Here is an 18,155-nt window from a genome sequence, read left to right as displayed (position 1 = left end):
ATCGTCTTTTATCTGCCTGAGGCGTGGCAGCTGTAGCCCTACATAGCAGTCACTGATTGGTCCAGGGTCCTTACTGAGTAGAACAAGAAGAGAAAGCCACTCCTCCCACAGGCCCCTCAATCACCTGTCTCAGGTAGAGCACTTCAGTGCTTTTGCGAAGTCTCTTCCTTGTTGTTGTTTGCGGGATCCCAAACGGGTGTGGCTCACCACACCGGGTCCTTCAGACTCCCAGGCCAGCGCTCTATCCACTAAGCCACACTGCTCCTCCTCCATAGACCCACTGAAAGTCTGAAGGTTTGGAAACTGAAAGGAGGAGGATCTGTGCGGCTGTGGCTGGAAAGACAGTCTCACCAGGGGCCTGGAGAGATCATCTTGTCACCACTGCTCCCTGCAGGACCTCCACAAACTTCAATTCTGCCTCTTGATCTTCCTTGGGTCCCAGCTCCTAAGCAGCTGGTTCTCACCTGATTGACACCTGCCAGAAGGGGCTGTCAGTACATCCCACCCCAGACCATCCCCCCACCCTCTGCCTACCTCAGCTCCTCTCTCTGCATCATCTGAGGTGCCAAGACATTGTCTTTCACGTTCTTCTCTATGGAGCAAGGGTTTAACAAGATTCACAAGCGCTCAATAGATACCACTGATTGATTGATTGACTGATTGACTCCGGCTGACTTGGCAGCCAGAGGATGATGCCAGACACCATGTATGTATGTGTGTGTGTGAGTGTGTGTGTGTGTGGGGGGGTGGTTTGGGATTCTACAAAGACTTACATTGTTATTGGAGGAATCTGCATCTTGCTGGCTTGTGCAAGTGTGGATGTGTGGATGTGTGCGCATGGTGGGGGGCTTGCGATTTTACAGAAACTTACTTTGTTACTGAATGAATCTGCATCAGAAGAGCATGTGTGAGTGTGTGTGTTTTGGGGACTTGGGATTCTAATAATAACAATGGTATCTGTTAAGCACTTACTATGTGGAAGGCACTGTACTTAGCGCTGGGGTGGGTACAAGCAAATCAGGTTGGACATAGTCCCTGTTCCATGTGACGCTCACAATCTCAATCCCCATTTTACAGGTGAGGTCACTGAGGCACAGAGAATGAAGTGACTTGTGCAAGGTCACACAGCAGACAAATGGCGGAGCCGACATTAGAACCCATGACTTTCTGGCTCCCCAGGGCCATGCTCTATCCACTACCCCGTGCTGCTTCTCTGAGTCTATGGAGACTCACCTTATTATTGGAGGAATCTGCATCACATGAGCACATGCAAGGGGAATTGTGTGTGTGTATGTGTGTGGGGGGGGTTAAAATGACTTTCCAAGTGCTTAGTACAGTGCTCTGCACACAGTAAGTGCTCAGTAAATACGATTAAGTGAATGAATTAAATGAGTGGTTTTACTCATTTCATTGACTGGGCCTGGAACTCAAAGTAAAGCCAACACTAAACACTGAACTTCTTCGCTGTTAGGTCTTCCAAGGGTTTTGCCAAGCACACTATTTCATGGGGGTTTGGGAAAGGCCTGGTCTCCATTCTTCTTCTCATATCAGTTTGTGGGGTTGTATTTCTTTCCCCTGAAGTGTGGGATTTCTCTCCTGCCTTTCAGGCTTTGGATGTTATCTTGACAGAACTGGGTAAGGCGTCAGGAGAGAAGATGAGGAAGGTCCCCTGGGATGTGAAAGCCCAATAAATAGAGATGAATGGATGTGGAATGAGACTTCCAGAGGTGCTACAACTCTTAACCAAGGCAAGAAAAAATACTTTGCCTGACAAACAGGAAGCTGCGTTTGAAAAGATAAAGCTGGGAACATTTACCCACTGTCCATCGGAAGATTTGTCACAAGGAGATACAGCTTGCAGTCAGGCTCAGAAATGAGAGTCAACCACTAGGAATGAGTTGAACATGGATGCCCGGACTGGGAAAATAATAACGATAATTGTGATATTTGTAATGCACTTACTATGTGCCAAGCACTGTAGTAGGCCCTACGGTAGATATGAGGTATTCAGGTCGGGCAAGGTCCCATCCCGACCAGAGCTCACATTCTAAGTATGAAGGAGAACAGGTATTGAGGATTTTCAGCAACAGCGGGGTACTCAACCAACTGCTGTAGAGAGAACTGAAACTGAGAATCCAAAAGCAAGGAGGGCAGAGGGTGGTGAGACGAGGCCTCAAATGGTGCTGCATTCCAACTGAAAACTGGGAATCAATTGCCGAGGACAGACCTACCATTTAGAGGAACGACTTGGAAAGAGGCAGAACAGAAAATTGTGCCGGGCGTAACAGCCATTAAACATGATGACACAAGGGATGGACTTTTGTGTGCACAGTTTGGCCAGGACTGCGGGCCCTGGGTTGACCTTCTCAGCTACCCACACACTCAAAGGTGAGGTGATCTTTGAATACAAGGAGCAGGTATATATCATACCATTGAGATGGGGAACTGTAGAAAGGCAGCCCCAGGGGTCTGATGGAGGCTGTAGGAGTTCTAAAGTCCAGACCCTCTGAGAAAACTGTGGTAAAATGCTGCCAGGTCCACTGGCAGAACCCCAGAGGCAGGTAGAGGTACGAAGGCTCCATGCATGGATGAGATGAACGTGCAGAGAGGAGGGATTTAGATGCATTAGGAATTGGGAGTGGAGAGGGACTTTGGGGACAGGAGGAATGGAATCCAAGATGAACCAAAATGGCACCTGGCTGGTGGTATTAGAAATGAAAAAAACCCACAGAGCAGCTTCTAAACTAGAAACTAGGGGAAAGGTGGTGAATGTGGAAAAGCAGGAGGCCCAGATTGACACAAATCCTGAGAAGCCATGGAAGCTCTGGGGGTAGTAATAAAAATAATAATAATGATAATAATAATAATAATAATAATTGTGGTATTTGTTGAGTGGTTACTATGTGCCAGGCACTGTACTAAGTGCTGGGAAGGATACAAGCAAATTGGGTTGGACACGGTACCTGTCCCATATGGGACTCTCAGTCTTAGTCCCCATTTTACAGATGAGGCCCAGAGAAGATATTATTACCATTATTACTACTACTACTACTAATAATAATAATTATGGTATTTGTTTAGCACTTATTATGTGCCAGGCACTGTACTAAATGACTTGCCCAAGGTCCCATGGCAGACAGGTGGTGGAGCTGGGATTAGAACTCATGGCCTTCTGACCCCCAGGCCCTTGCTCTATCTTACAGAACAGATAAATGAGGTGGGTAAATTAGACCATTCAGCCAATAAGGAAACTGGAAAGCTGGCAGGAAAGCAAAATCAGAATATCCAAGTGCCTCTATCTGATGACTTGGCAGCAGCTAGTGAGAATCTTGATTTCAAGGGCATCTCTGAGAAGGAGAAGCAGCATCGCCTAAAGGAAAGAGTACAGGCCTGGGAGTTAGAGGACTTGCTCTGCTACGTACCTGCTGTGTGACCTTGGGCAGTCACTTCACTTCTCTGAGCCTCACCTGCAAAATGAGGATTCAATACCAATTCTCCCTCCTAAGTGATCTGTAAGCCTAATGTGGGACCTGATTACCTTGTATTACCCTGGTGCTTAGTACAGTGCTTGACACACAGTAGGTGCTGAACAAATACTACAGTCATTGTTATTATTACTATGATTATCATTATTACAGGAAAACAATGAGATCCAGTGCTTCTTGGCTCTGCACTGTATAATAATAATAATAATTATTATTATGGTATTTGTTAAGTGCTTACTATGTGCCAAGCACTGTTCTAAGCACTGGAGTAGATACAAGGTAATCGGGTTGTCCACGTGGGGCTCACAGTCTTTATCCCCATTTTACAGATGAGACAACTGAGGCACAGAGAAATTAAGTGACTTGCCCAAGGTCACACAGCAGATAAATGGCAGAGCCAGGATTAGAACCCATGCCCTCTGACTCCCAAGCCCGTGCTCTTGCCACTAAGCCATGCTAGGAATGTGCAGAAAGGGATAGGAGGAACAGTGTATGTGATAGACAACCTGAACAGGAACTCATACAAATTATTACTGGGCAGGTGGCGAAAGAAGGGATCCTAGCACTTAGAAATTTCAATTTTAACCAAAATAATGAAATAGGAATTACCAAAGGGAGGGAAGTGAGAAGGAAATGTGAGATGAGGCTGAAGAAGTGTAAAACTAGGGTACGTGGAATACCAGGAGATTTCAGTTAGCCACACCTAGATTGACTGAACTAGGGCAAGGACTGGAAGTCAAAAAGACTCCTAGGATTGACAAATCTGTGACTGGATTTAATTCTGAGAAGAGGACAGAATGTAGTGCAGGTATTTATGAAAGAGTTACTCGGTAATAATGTTCACACTGTAATTTAGTTTAGCCTTCTGGTGGAAGGGGGAAGGCCAGAAGAAAAATCATACAAGGACATTACATTTTTAGAAAAGCGATAAATGTGATCCTTAGGAAAAACATGACAGTAGGATTAAAAATAAATTTTACAAGCAGCCTGTAGGCTGTTTAAAAACACCATTAGAAACCAGGGAAAATGTCACAGAATTTAAAATGCAAACTGGGTGATCAAAATCCCTTTGTGACTAACTAGCAAAGTAACAGGGGCTATTGAAGGAAAAAAGAATCATCCTAAAGAAATAGAAAGCTCACCTTAAAAAGAACAGGAAAGTCCATAAAGAAAGACAGGTAAGTTACAAAAAGGAAATGGGGGCTTGAAGATAATAATAATGACATTTATTAAGCACTTACTATGTGCAAAGCACTGTTCTAAGCATGGGGAAGTTACAAGGTGATCAGGTTGTCCCACTGGGGGCTCACAGTCTTCACCCCCATTTTACAGATGAGGTAACTGAGGCAGAGAGAAGTTAATTGACTTGCCCAGAGTCACACAGCTGACAATTGGCAGCACTGGGATTTGAACCCATGACCTCTGACTCCAAAACCCAGGCTCTTTCCACTGTGCCACGCTGCTTCTCTCAAGCAGATCAAGACACCTAAAGTTAATAGAAAAAATGTTTCGCTCAATCTGTCAAAACAGGGAACTGGCTGAAGAATTAGTAGAATCACAGATAATTATGGTGTAAAATGTTCACTCTGGTGAAAAGGAGACAGCTGAACATTTAAATAATTCTTTAGTTCTCTTTACTGAGGAAGTTGGTTTGAAGAATCCTGGAAGGCGGTCCTGGATCAATCTTCCTGACCTGGGATGATTTACACTAATCTGTTATAAAATAGATATATCTGACATAGACCAGTTGTAAACAAATCATTAGGAACACCTGGTATCCACCTAAGTATTCTGAAAAAACTCAGGGGCAGTTGCATAATTGCTGGAAAGGGTGTGGCCTATTGTTGTAAATGGCCACTATCCCAGGGGATTGGAGGAGCACTATCATATCTCAAATCAATAAGAAGGTAACTTTGGGAGTTTATGGACCTAATGGGGTTTGTACTTACCCAAAAGAAACATACCTAGATGGAATTTAGGATGCAGTTGGCATTTCATTTCAGTATTCCAGGCAAATTGCCAGTATTACCATCCATATGCCCTGCTGGCCATATGATGAAATATCGCCCAACTATGGTATCTCCTTTGGGAGCTATACACCAGTGAGTATCATTTCCATAATGAGGCAATGCATAGAATCTTTAATTTTAGGATCAGTGAGCACAGAGGTAAACACAACCTGTTGGGAGAGACAGCGTGCTTTTTGAAAGGGAAATCATGCTTCTTTAACTCTGCTAGTATTCTTTGAATGGATCAGTGAACCTGTGGATTGAAAGGAGCTGGTAGACCCAGAATTTTTAAATTTCAAAAAGTCTTTGGCAAGAGTCTTCCCCAGAGGCTTTTAAAAAACTGAGTCATCCAAGAAACAACATGGTCTATTAGCCTAATGGATAGAGCACAGGCCTGAGACCTGGGTTCTAATCCTGACTCTGCCTCTTGTCTGCTTGCATGAGCTTAGGCAAGTCAACTCATTTCTCTGTGCCTCAGTTCCCGCATATGTAAAATCGGGCTAAAGACTGTAAGTCCCATGTAGGACAGAGACTGTGCCCAACGTATTTAGCATGTATCTACCCCAGTGCTTAGCACAGTGCCTGGGACATAGTAAGTGCTTAACAACTACCATAAGAGAAAAAAAGACTGAAAGACATATTTTGACGTACTGAAAACTGGTAAGAAAATGGGCAGCTGAAGGTAGCAGTAAGTGGCTCCATTTCAGAGTGGAGAGACCCAAAGAGTGGGGTCCCCCAGAGATCTAGTTTTAAGCGTGGCTTAGTCTTTAGAGCACGGGCCAGGGTGTCTGAAGGACCCGGGTTCTTATCCTGGCTCCACCACCTGTCTGCTCTGTGACCTTGGGCAAGTCATTTAGCTTCTCTGGGTCTCTGTTACCCACATCTGTAAAATGGGGATTAAACCTGTGAGCCCCATAGGGGACAGGGACTGTGTCCAACATGATTGACTTGTATTTACCCCAGGGCTTAGAACAGTGCTTGGCACATAGTAAGCAGTTAATAGGTACTACTATTATTACTACTATTACTACTAATAATAATATCTTCATACATCTTCTGAAGCCACCAAACACTTTAGATAAGGTGAAATGTCATGTTTGTTGTCTTATGCTATGGAGTCGTGTCCGTCCCATAGCGACGCCATAGACACAGCTATCCCAGAATGCCCCACCTCCATCTGCAATCATTCTGGTAGTGTATCCATAGAGCTTTCTTCGTAAATATACGGAAGTGGTTTACCATTGCCTCCTTCCACGCAGTAAACGAGTATCTGCCCTCGACTCTCTTCCATGCCCCTGCTGCCCAGCACAGGGGAGTTTTGACTTTTAGCAGATTGCCTGCCATTCATTAGATAGCACACAAGCCTGGAATGGAATGGGTATGACTCTGCTTGACTCTCCCTCCCGTAGTCGAGACTGGTAGAGTACTGAAAACTCTTCAGGTGTGACCCTGAGAGGTTACCAAACACTTTAGAGGAGGTGAAATGTCATGTAAATGGGGATAAACTGAGGGATGAGCTCCTGAGTGAGCAGAAGAGTGGCATGTACCAGTGCAGGTAAAACCACCCCAGCCTCTGCTAAGGGTCCCCATCAGCATCTACTCCCAGCACCAGAACTGTGAGCACTGGGTTGTAGAGAGGTGCCTGTATTTTAGCAAACTTGGATTGTTTTCTTTTTAATCTCTTTTTCTGAATTTTGTACAAACGAAATGATTTGCTTTTTCCATAGATTTGTATTCTATGCATTTGATGTACACTTTCTTATGCTATTTAACTTTTCTGTGCCTCAGTGTCCCTGAGCCCACTGTGGGTAGGGACCGTCTCTATATGTTGCCAACTTGTACTTCCCAAGTGCTTAGTACAGTGCTCTGCACACAGTAAGTGCTCAATAAATATTATTGAATGAATGAATGAATGTCCCTCCTGCAAAAAAGGCGTTCAATACCGGTTCTCCCTCCAACTTTGGCTGTGAGATCCATGTGGGACCTGATTAGGGATAGATACTGAGTAATTATGTTGGACACAGCCTCTGTCCCACATGGGGCTCACGGTCTTAATCCCCATTTTATAGATGAGGTACCTGAGGCCCAAAGAAGTGACTTGCTCAAGGTCACGTGCCAGACAAGTGATGGAGCCTAGGATTAGAACCCAGTTCCTTCTGGCTCCCATGCTCATGCTGTAGCCCATTAGGCCATGCTGCACATCTCTGATTAAATCGTTTTTTCCCTGACTCCCTTTCGCTTCTACATCTATGTACTTGGATCTGTGTGTACCCTTTGAGTATTAATTGTCATCCCCCCAACCCCCAAGCCTCAGTCTCAAAGCGCTTATGTCCATATCCATAATCTATTCATCTACAATGATGTCTGTCTCTCCCTCTAGACTGTAAGCTTCTTGTGGACAGGGAACATGTCTACAAAATCTATTATATTGCACTCTCCCAGGTGCTTAGTACAGTGCTATGCATACAGTAAATGCTCAATAAATATCACTGATCAATTAACATCACACCATTTAGGTGAAATCTTCTGGGGAGGCACGTTTAAAGCACCTGCGGGATATATCACTTGACTTGGAAGTGCTGAAGATCCATCAGTGACCTGCGAGATAAGTACGCAAAGTATGAAAAATTCCACTAAGGTGGAAGAAGGATGACGTGACGAAGAAGTTCAGATAGGCTCAGGGCTGCATTTCAAGCACTAGAGCTTAGTAGAAAAATGGCATTCCCGGTATGAACGCGTGCCTTTGGTAGGTGTCACCGCCCCTCACATTTGAAGGAGATGGTGATGGAGATCACTGTTGAAGGGGTGGAAAAGGGATGTGGGGGATTGTCAACTTCCTCACAGGTGGTTAATGAAGAGCAAAGTCACTTTGCACCGGGTCAAGCAGAAACAGTTGTTGAGACTTTTTATCGGTGTATATCGATGGTGAAGTGACTGCCAGGTATCCAGATGGGGATTTGACTAGAAGATGGAGACACTTTTTCTGGTTTCAACTGCTTTTTTCACTGGTGACACTTTCTTCCTTTCGCTGAGGGACGGGAAAGTGAAGGCAGTCTCCCAAACATCACCTGGTGACCTCCCCCTTTGGCATTTTAGGACTGGAGCTCAGGGGAATCAAAACTCAGGAAGGTTATTCTCCTACTAATCAGTGACATTTATTGAGCACTTATAATAATAATAATGGCATTTATTAAGCTCTTACTATGTGCAAAGCACTGTTCTAAGTGCTGGGGGGGTTACAAGGTGTTCAGGTTGTCCCACGGGGGGCTCACAGTCCTAATCCCCATTCTACAGATGAGGCAACTGAGGCACAGAGAAGTTAAGTGACTTGCCCAAGGTCACACAGCTGACAATTGGAGGAGCCAGGATTTGAACCCATGACCTCTGACTCTAAAGCCTGTGTTCTTTCCACTGAGCCACGCTGTGACTGTACCAAGCATTTAATAATTATGGTTATCGTTAAGCACTTACTATGTGCCAAACACTATACTAAGCACTGGGGTAGACACAAGATAATCGGGGTCCCACGGGGGGCCTTATAATCAAAGTAGGAGGGAGAGCAAGTATTAAATCCACATTTTGCAGATGAGGGAACTGAAGCCCAGAGGAGCTGAGTTGCCCAAGGTCACACAGCCGACAAGTGGGATTAGAACCCAGGTCCTCTGACTTTCAGACTTGTGATCTTTCCATTAGACCACACTGCTTCTTTGGGAAAGTGCAGTACATTAGAGATGGCCCTCGTACCTGGCCCTTAAGGAACTTACGGCTATAAACCTGAGTCAGGGAAAAGATCATTTAGGGGTCTGTGAAGCATAATCTTTGCAGTCGCCAGGGCAGAGGGAGCCACACCAGGCCTTAGCTTTCCCCAGAAAACCTAGATTAAGAACAAGTCAGTCAGTCAGTCAGTCAGTTGTATTTACTGAGTGCTTACTTTGTGCACAGCACTATACTAAGCTCTTGGGAGAGTACACTATAACAACAGACACATTCTCTGCCGACAAGAGAGTGGAAGTTCCTTGAGGACAGAGGTCTTCCAACTCTATTGTACTTTACTCTCCCAAGTGGTTAGTCCTGTGCTCTGCACACAGTCAGAGCTCAATAAACAGCACAGACTGATTGATTGATACGGGCTTTGGAGTCAGAGTTCATGGGTTCAAATCCCGGCTCCGCCAATTGTCAGCTGTGTGACCTTGGGCAAGTCACTTAACTTCTCTGTGCCTCAGTTACCTCATCTGTAAAATGAGGACTAAGACTGTAAGCCCCCCGTGAGACAACCTGATTACCTTGTAACCTCCCCAGCGCTTAGAACAGTGCTTTGCACATAGTATGCGCTTAATAAATGCCATTATTATTATTATTATTGATGGGCTAGCGGAGTACTAGCAGTATTGGAAAGCCAAAGCCACCATTTCCCACTGATTAGGGCATAAAGTCAGAACAAAAAAGAGAGGGAATCTAGTAGAACAACATGGTCTTGACACCAGGCTGGAAGCGAGAACATCACAGACAATCCAGTTCTTCTGTTTTATCGGCATTAAGTGGCATTCACTGGATCCCCTCTGGGTAAGATGACAACACGGCCAATCGAAAGGAGACATTTCAAAGAGGAATTGGCTCCAGTGCTAAGGTTCTAAAAGTGCCTTCACTTTCCATCCTTTGGAGAAAGGAAGCACACATCACCAATCAATCAATCAGTGGTATTTATCGAGTGTTTACTAGGTTCAGAACACTGTATTAAGTGCTTGGAAGATTGCAATAAATCAGAATTAGCAGAAACATTCTCTGCCCATAAGGATTAGTTGTAAAAGCAGTTGAAACCAGAAAAATGTGGAGGTTTGAGCACTGCATTTGAAATGTCATGACCAGAACAGGACTGCATTCTCCATTTTTTCCTTCTCATTTCCTCCACAGAGGAGGCATCTCTTTGGCAGCAAGCAAGCAGATAAGAAACATGGCCTAGTGCATCAAGCATGGGTCTGGCCTTTCCTCTTCTTTCCCAGTGCCCTAGCCCCTTTTCCTCTTCTCCCATGCCCTCTGTGTTGCTCTGACTTGCTCCCTTTATCCAGCGCTTAGAACAGTTTTTGGCACGCAGTAAATGACTAAAAAATACCATAATTACTATTATTATTATCCCTCCCTCCTCCCAGACCCACAGCATTTATATCCATATCTGTAACTTATTTATATATATTAATGTCTTTCTCCCCCTCTAGACTGTGAGCTCGTTGTGGGTAGAGAATGTATTTATTGTTGTATCGTACTCTCCCAAGCATGTAGTACAGTGTTCTGCACACAGTAATTGCTCAATAAACATGACTGAATGAATGAATGGGAGTGAGAGGGACCAGAGTTCTAATCCCGACTCTGCAACTTGTCTGCTATGTGACCTTGGGCAAGTTACTTCACTTCTCTGTGCTTCAGTTACCTCATTTGTTAAATGGGGATAAAGACTGTGAGCCCCATGTGGTACAGGGATTATCTTGTATCTTGTCTTGTATTTTGTACCAGTGCTTAACTGAGGTAAGCACTGAGGTAAGAACATGGTAAGCACTTAACAAATACCATAAAAAAAACAAGAAGCCAACATTTTGTTCATTTTGTTAGTATGTTTGGTTTTGTTCTCTGTCTCCCCCTTCTAGACGGTGAGCCCACTATTGGGTAGGGACTGTCTCTATGTGTTGCCAACTTGTACTTCCCAAGCGCTTAGTACAGTGCTCTGCACACAGTAAGCGCTCAATTAATACGACTGAATTAATTAATTAACAATGCCACAACACCAGAGGCGGTCCAGACCAACTGACTTCTCTTCATAGCCACCGGGCAGCCCTGTGGGATGGGGCACGTATGAAGGGGGTTAATAACAGTGGTATTTGGTAAGTAATGTGGTATGCTGGTATGTGCCCAGCATGTACTAAGTGCTGGAGCAGATACAAGATAATCAGGTTGGACAAAGTCCCTGTCCTCCACAGGGCTCACAGTCTAGATGGGAGGCAGAAAAGGTATTCTATTCCCATTTTACAGATTAATCAGCGAATCAGTGGTATTTATTGAGCACTTAATATAGGCAGAGCACAGACTAAGCACTTGAGAGAGCACAATACAACAGAATTAGCAGACATGTTCTCTGCCTATAATGAGTTTATAGTCCAGAAGGAGTTTACAGTCTAGATGACAAAAATGAGGTCCAGAGAAGTTAAATGGCTTGCCCAAGGTCACCCAGCTGGCAACTGGGAGTGAGGTTATTATTATTATTATTATTGTTAAAAATAATAATTTATTACTACTAACAACAACAATAACAATAATATTAGTGGTATTTGTTAAGCGCTTACTATGTGCCAGGCACTGTACTAAGTGCTGGGGTAGATAAAGGGTATTTGAGCTACACAGTCCCTGTCCCATATCGGGCTCACAGTCTTAATCCCCATTTTACAGTTGAGGCCCAGGTGAAGCAACTGAGGCCCAGAGAAGTGAAGTGATTCGCCCAAGGTCACATAGCAGTCTTGCTTGGAGACAGTTCATTGGCCTTTCCAGGCCCAGCCTCACTGTCCAGGGAAGTCTCAGTGAGGCCAGTATTTTCATTAGAAGTTGATAAATCAATATAAGGGTGGGTCATGGGTTTTTTAGAGCCTAATTTGTACCCTCTTGCTAATAGCAGAATCCCTGGAATCTCATGTTCACAAAGTACTGCAATAATTTTAAATACAGGTTGTAAAACTCTGGTAAGAAAGGAGCCATATTAGCATAAAGTGTGATTATTTCATCTACCAGGTGAAAAAAAATCCTCATTCTTCAACATTTTACACCCGGTGTTTTGAGGAAGAATAAAACAATTACTAACCCTGCAATCTTTAATCAAGCAGAAACACAAGATGCAATGCACAGTAAGTATTATTCTGCACCGTCTCTTTGGCAAATAGAATTCTATTGCCCAATTCTTTAAGGAATGGAGCCTCTTCAATGTTTTATTCCTATCTGTACCAAGAAGATTTGTCTCTTTATGATGCTATTGGTGGTCATAATTCAGCCAACAGAATTAAACTTCCATTAGTCAGAACAGAGTTATTGCAGTTGGGCATTGGAAGCATATACAAGTATTTCACAATCTGTCCAAAAAGAGGCCAGTAAATATTTCATATTGTTCTGAACTAATTGTTTATTTCTCCTCATTTTAAAGAGATACTTACTTTTCCCGATGACCTACATTTCCTGATTCCTTGGGGTCAGAGATATTTCATACAAATTAAGAGAAATTTCAGACAAAATTTCCCTAGGGTGGTCAACTACCCATTACCGCACAGGCTCTTGGTTGCCTGAAAGGCTAAGGATAAATCTCCCACTGGTCTATGGTGAAAGGCCACGGCAGTGGCTAGGATCCAAAAAACCTATCCCTGGAAACCTTCTGCATCTGCGGCTTCCGAAAAAATCTATATTTCGGTGGTAGTGATTCAGTATCACACACAGTTTCATCACGAAACAAAAAACAGTCACGAGAGGGCACTGTCTGATTTTCTTTTCCTCTGCAGCCTGTCAGCACAAGAGAGTAATGAAAATAGCTCATAGACCATTCCCCCTCCCCGCAAAAATAAAATAAAATAAAAACCAGTGGTGAGAACCGGCCCTGGAAACCTCGGGCTCAGGGTTTCGGGGGTGGAAAAGAACACTCGGAAATAGAGATCAGTTCCAAATGATTCGCAAAGAAATTGTTCCAGATGACAATGGGCCTTATGCAATTGTCAGCTTTTGATAATTATTTCATTCCTTTGGCTGAAAAGGAGTTTGGCTGAAAGGAATTTTGTTGGATTCAAGTTTTCACAATGTCAAATGATTCTAAAAATAACAGGGAAATTAAGGTAATGTGGAATAATTAGTGCTTCTGATTTTTACCTTGAGAATTCGCGAGTTCTGTGGATACAGTGTGGGTACAGTATGTACTCTCCAATGCTGAAGAAACTAATTATAGAAACCCTGGTTGTAAGACATGCTAGCCCCAAGAGCCCTTTTTCCCTTGATTTTTAGGTCAATCCCAGTTGCCAGAGGCCTAACTAAGACTCCCCTTTAAACCTCCTGCTACATAGAAGCGTCACATGGGGTCCTTTTCTCTCTGAAACAAAATACCTTTAGGAGAAGTGGTGATTCTGAGGTCGTTGGTGGTCTGGCTCACGCCTGTCTTAGGAAGGCATCGGCGTGACATTCATCATAGGAGCCCACGTGGGCTACCCATGCTATGAAGCCAGAGGTCATCCACAATCCCAATGAGTCTTGGCTCAAGCTGGCTTGATTTGTTTTCTAGCTCAGTAGCTGGGTTCAGTTCGCCAGCTGCCCCCCCACTATTTCCCACTGACCCCCGGTGGATTGAGGCTGCCAGCTGCCAGTCATTACCCAAGCACAGATCTGCAGCCCAGGAAACAACCCTTGAAGGGTTGAGGCGTTCTCATTTGGTCCCTGTGGTGCCTCAGGGACCGAGGCAAAGTGAGCAGCTCCAGGGCTTAGTTTTTCCCTGGATGCCTAGATTAAGAGCAATTCAGTCAGTCCGTAAATCGCATTTATTGAGTGCTTAACTGTGCAGAGCACTGTACTAAGTGCTAGGAAGAGTACATCGTGACCTAGTGGAAAGAGCACGGCACTGGGAGTCAGAGGACATGGGTTCTAACCCCAACTCTGCCTTTTGTCTAGGTGACCTTGGGCAAGTCACTTAACTTCTCCATGCCTCAGTTCCCTCATCTGTAAAATGGGGATTAAGACTGTGATCCCTATGTGGGACATGAACTGTGTTAAAAACCAATGATCTTGTATTTACCCCAGTGCTTAGAACAGTGCTTGGCACATAGTAAGTGCCTAACAAATAACACTATTATTATTATTGTTGTTGTTAATAATAATAACAATAAATACATAAAAATAAATACATTCTCTGCCCACAGTGAGCTTAGAGTCTAGAGGGGGAGATGGTGAGAGGCTAAAGCCAAAATATAAATTCAAAGCTCAAGAGAAGCAGCGTTGCTTGATGGCAAGAGCACAGGCTTGGGAGTCAGAGGATATGGGTTCTAATCATGGCTCTGCCACTTGTCTGCTTAGTGACCTTGGGCAAGCCACTTAACTTCTCTGTGCTTCCGTTATCTCATCTGAAAAATGGAGATTAAGACTGTGAGCCAACCTGATTACCTTATATCTACCCCAGCGCTTAGAACAGTGCTTGGCATATAGTAAGCGCTTAACAAGTATCATCATCATCATCCTGAAAGGAGTTGGACCTGTTTCTGAGGCCTTCAGTCTCTATTTAGCAGACTTAGAACCTGCCTCTGCTGAGGCTACATTTTTCTCACCAGAGAATACCCCTGTTATTTCCACCCTTTTCCTTTTTGCCCAATGCCTGCATGGGTAGGAGCCCTACTGGGGAGGAAGAGAAAGCCCAGCCACTAGGAATGAGAATACTTGAACACAAAGTTTATTTAAGCACACATACCCCACATTCAATTATTTATTTGATTTGTAATGTGAAAGAGAAAGGCAAGTGGAGAGGGGAGCTTGTAGTGAGGCACTAACCCCAACCCCCTCACAGGGAGAGGCTGGTGAATATCAATACAGATCAGTCACCTCCCAAACCACCAGACTTCTAGGGAGTCAAATTTCTCCGCTGCCCTTCTCTGGCTTAAATTGCAAACAACAACAACAACAACAAAACCTTAAGCACCTGATTGAAAAATGGGGAATGGGTTGTCCTGGTTTTGGTCCTCCTGGCCAGTTCGAGTTTTTCCTTAACTAGCTCTGCCAGAGCTGGAGTTTTTGTCTGAGTCTGATGGGAAATTTCAGGCCAGATGATCACTTCCCTCCAGAGGCCCTCAATCTGGCTGGGGACTGAACCCAGACCGGTTCTGATCAGCAGCCATGTCAGAGGTGAGATGCAGGATGCTGTGGGGTAGGTGTGGATTTGGGGACTCATGCTTTCTTTTCTTTTTTTTTTTTTAATCCTACAGGAAATGGAAGGAAAGTAAATTACAGTACTTTAAATGGAATCCTGGAGTTAGTTATGAGGTTGGGCCTGATTTATAGACAAAATGCCATAGTGAAATCTGGGTCACAATGAGGAGAATTATCCAGACGTGGAGTTCAATTGAAGAATTAGCAGCTGTGAAGAGAAAGAGAGGGATGGGTGTAAGCCACCAGTGGGGCTGAGGAAAGCCTGCTTACCGGTCACCCGGATTGGACCACCTCAGCTAGCCCTTTTTAACCTGGAGTCCACCTGTCTCCACTTTCTCACTGCCCTCTTCTCTTGACCCCAGTCATTTCCATCAGCAGCGGGGCAGACAGGAAGGTTGGTGTAAGTGACCGCCCAGCTATTATAAAGTATTATCTCCATTTTCCAGAAGAGTAAGCCATGACCCAGTGTCCTCGGTGCTCAGAGTAGACTCTGGCACCCACCCCTAAAATATTCAAGTACTAAAGCAAAGCTGATCATTATTCATAGTTAAGGCTGTGACTGGAGGGGATCTGATGCAAATTTCTTCCCTTAGGTCTCATACTAATTTTCCAGAAAGGGGAGAGAGAGAAAGGGGAGAGAGATAGACAGAGAGAGAGAAAGAGGTAGAGAGGAAGGGAAAGGGAGAAAGAGAGAAAGAGGGAGAGAAGAGAGAGGGAGAGGGAGAGGAAGAGGGAAAGAGAGAGAGAGAGAAAGAGGGAGAGAGAAAGGGGGAAAGAAAGAGGGAAAGAGAAAGAAAGAGGGAAGGCGGGAGAGACAGAGACCGAGAGGGAAAGAGAGAGAGTATCTTGTTCCGCTTGTCAGGGGACAGGCCTGCACAGACAGGCTCCCTGAGGCTGGGTAGGAACTCACCTCTGCAGCTCTTGCCGTCATCTTGCAGTGTCCCCGTGACGCAGCTGCACAGGGGCCCGTCTACTCTGCTCGTGCAAATCTGCTCACAGCCGCCGTTGTCCTCGCACCAGTCTAGCCCTGGAAGGAGCAAGTGGAGTGGGGGACACGGGGGTGGGGGTGGGGGGTGCAGTTTACAGGCAGGTGTGACCCCCAGATTTCATTGTTTTCAATTCCACTTCTTCCCTCTCACCTCCCAGTCCCCCATTTTTAAAATTGTCAAAACCCAGTGCTTATCCAGGCAATTGAAACAGGGACTCAGGGAATAACTAGCCCCTCACCCTTAGGGGAAGGTGGAACCCCAGCCCACCACCATCTTGGGAGCCCCCTAATAGATTCTTAAGTTGCTATAAAGCTTCACCAGAGTTTTCAAAACGTGTGCTTTAATAATTTAGGGCTCTATTTCAGGAACACTTACTTTTCCTCCTAATAGGTCCCACTGAAATGATCTGTTCTTTGGGCTCCTTTGTGTAATCTGTGGCAATCCTTGAATTTTGTGGGCAAATCTACAAGGCAAAACAACAGAGAGGATGTCTCATCTCAGGGTACCTTGGTGGGTTGGTGTTCCGGAAGCATCCACAGGTTCTGCCTCGAGCCCCGGCCCTGCTAAGCCAAATTAGAAGCAACCCGCTCATGATCGGCCTCTCTGGGGGGGGTGGGGGAGGGGGCACTTTGCCAGAGAAGAATCGACTGGGCTCAGATCTGAGAATAGGTTTTAAGACCAGGCCAGGTTACAGACTAGGGCTGCTGCCACAATCCTCCATTCCTTGCGGAAGTTCGAGGGTAAAATGGTCGATTGAGTCACGGAACCCCTGGAACCAAACCTCATCTGGGCTGTGTGGAGGAGGCGAGGGTGATCAAGGAGTTGCTTTTTGTTAGTTTTGTTTTTTTATATGGTATTTGCTAGGCAATTATGATGTACCAAGCACTGGGGTAAATACAAGCAAATCAACTCACAAGAAAAGGAGCTCACAGTATTATTCCCCATTTTATGGATAAAGGAACAGAGGCACAGAGAAGTGAAGTGACTTGCCCAAGGTTACACAGCAGACAGGTGATGGAGCTGGGATTAGAACCTAGGTAGGAACTTCTGACTCCCAGGACAGTGTTTTATCTGTTAGGCCATGCTGATTCAGTTTCTCCTGATCTCCCCTTCCCCTCAGCTTGGCCCGCACCCTGAGCAATTCTGTTCAGGACCACAGGCAGGCGGGGTCCCAAATGGAAGGAAGAAGGGCTAACGGGCCAGAGTTGAGAAGCAGCAAGGCCTACTAGAAAGAGTGCAGACTTGGAAGCCAGAGTACCTGGGTTCTAATCCCGCCCACCACTTTTTAAATTTTTTTATGTTATTTGTTAAGTGCTTAGTATGTATAATATCAATCATATTTATTGAATGCTTAACTTATGCAGAACACTGTACTAAGTGCTTGGGAGAGTATAATATTAACAGAGTTGGTAAACATGTTCCCTGCCCACAGCGGACAGTAAATCACTGTTCTAAGCGCTGGGGTAGGTACAAGTTCTATCAGGTTGGACACAGTCCCTGTCCCACATGGGACTCACGGTCTTAATTCCCATTTTACAAATGAAGAAACTAAGGCCCGGAGAAGTGAAGTGACTTGCACAAAGTCACACAACAAGCAATTGGCAGAGCAGGGATCAGAACCCAGGTCCTTCTGACTCCCAAGCCCACGCTTTTTTCACTGGCCTCGTTGTGTCATCTTGGTAAATCACTTCACTTCTCTGGGCCTCAGTTTCCACATCTCTGAAATGGGAATTCAATATCTGTTCCCCCTC

At 44.9% G+C, this 18,155-nt stretch overlaps 1 protein-coding gene and 1 long non-coding RNA gene across 6 annotated transcripts in view; one reads left to right on the top strand and one right to left on the bottom strand.

The window, feature by feature from the left end:
* Positions 1-18,155, top strand: part of LOC119934574 — a 149,537-nt gene that overhangs the window by 125,892 nt on the left and 5,490 nt on the right. For 3 of the 5 annotated variants that reach the window (XR_005452969.1, XR_005452968.1, XR_005452966.1), the window contains exons 3-4: positions 8,011-8,240; positions 12,266-12,378. This is a non-coding gene — a long non-coding RNA (uncharacterized LOC119934574). The remainder of the gene's footprint in view (positions 1-8,010; positions 8,241-12,265; positions 12,379-18,155) is intronic. The other 2 variants (XR_005452967.1, XR_005452970.1) reach the window with 2 other exon arrangements.
* The window catches only part of LOC119934570 (tubulin-specific chaperone cofactor E-like protein), a 136,288-nt gene continuing 133,597 nt past the window's right edge, over positions 15,465-18,155 (bottom strand). Inside the window, exons 28-30 of the mRNA XM_038754100.1 lie at positions 16,780-16,867; positions 16,326-16,442; positions 15,465-15,623 (exon numbers count right to left, since the gene is read on the bottom strand). Coding sequence (XP_038610028.1) covers positions 15,523-15,623; positions 16,326-16,442; positions 16,780-16,867 — 306 coding nt within the window. The 3' untranslated portion in view covers positions 15,465-15,522. The remainder of the gene's footprint in view (positions 15,624-16,325; positions 16,443-16,779; positions 16,868-18,155) is intronic.

The sequence above is a fragment of the Tachyglossus aculeatus genome, chromosome 11 (genome assembly GCF_015852505.1).
Source record: "Tachyglossus aculeatus isolate mTacAcu1 chromosome 11, mTacAcu1.pri, whole genome shotgun sequence".
NCBI lineage: Eukaryota > Metazoa > Chordata > Mammalia > Monotremata > Tachyglossidae > Tachyglossus > Tachyglossus aculeatus.
Note: the sequence above shows the minus strand (reverse complement) of the source record. Positions and strands in the feature narration are given on the sequence as shown.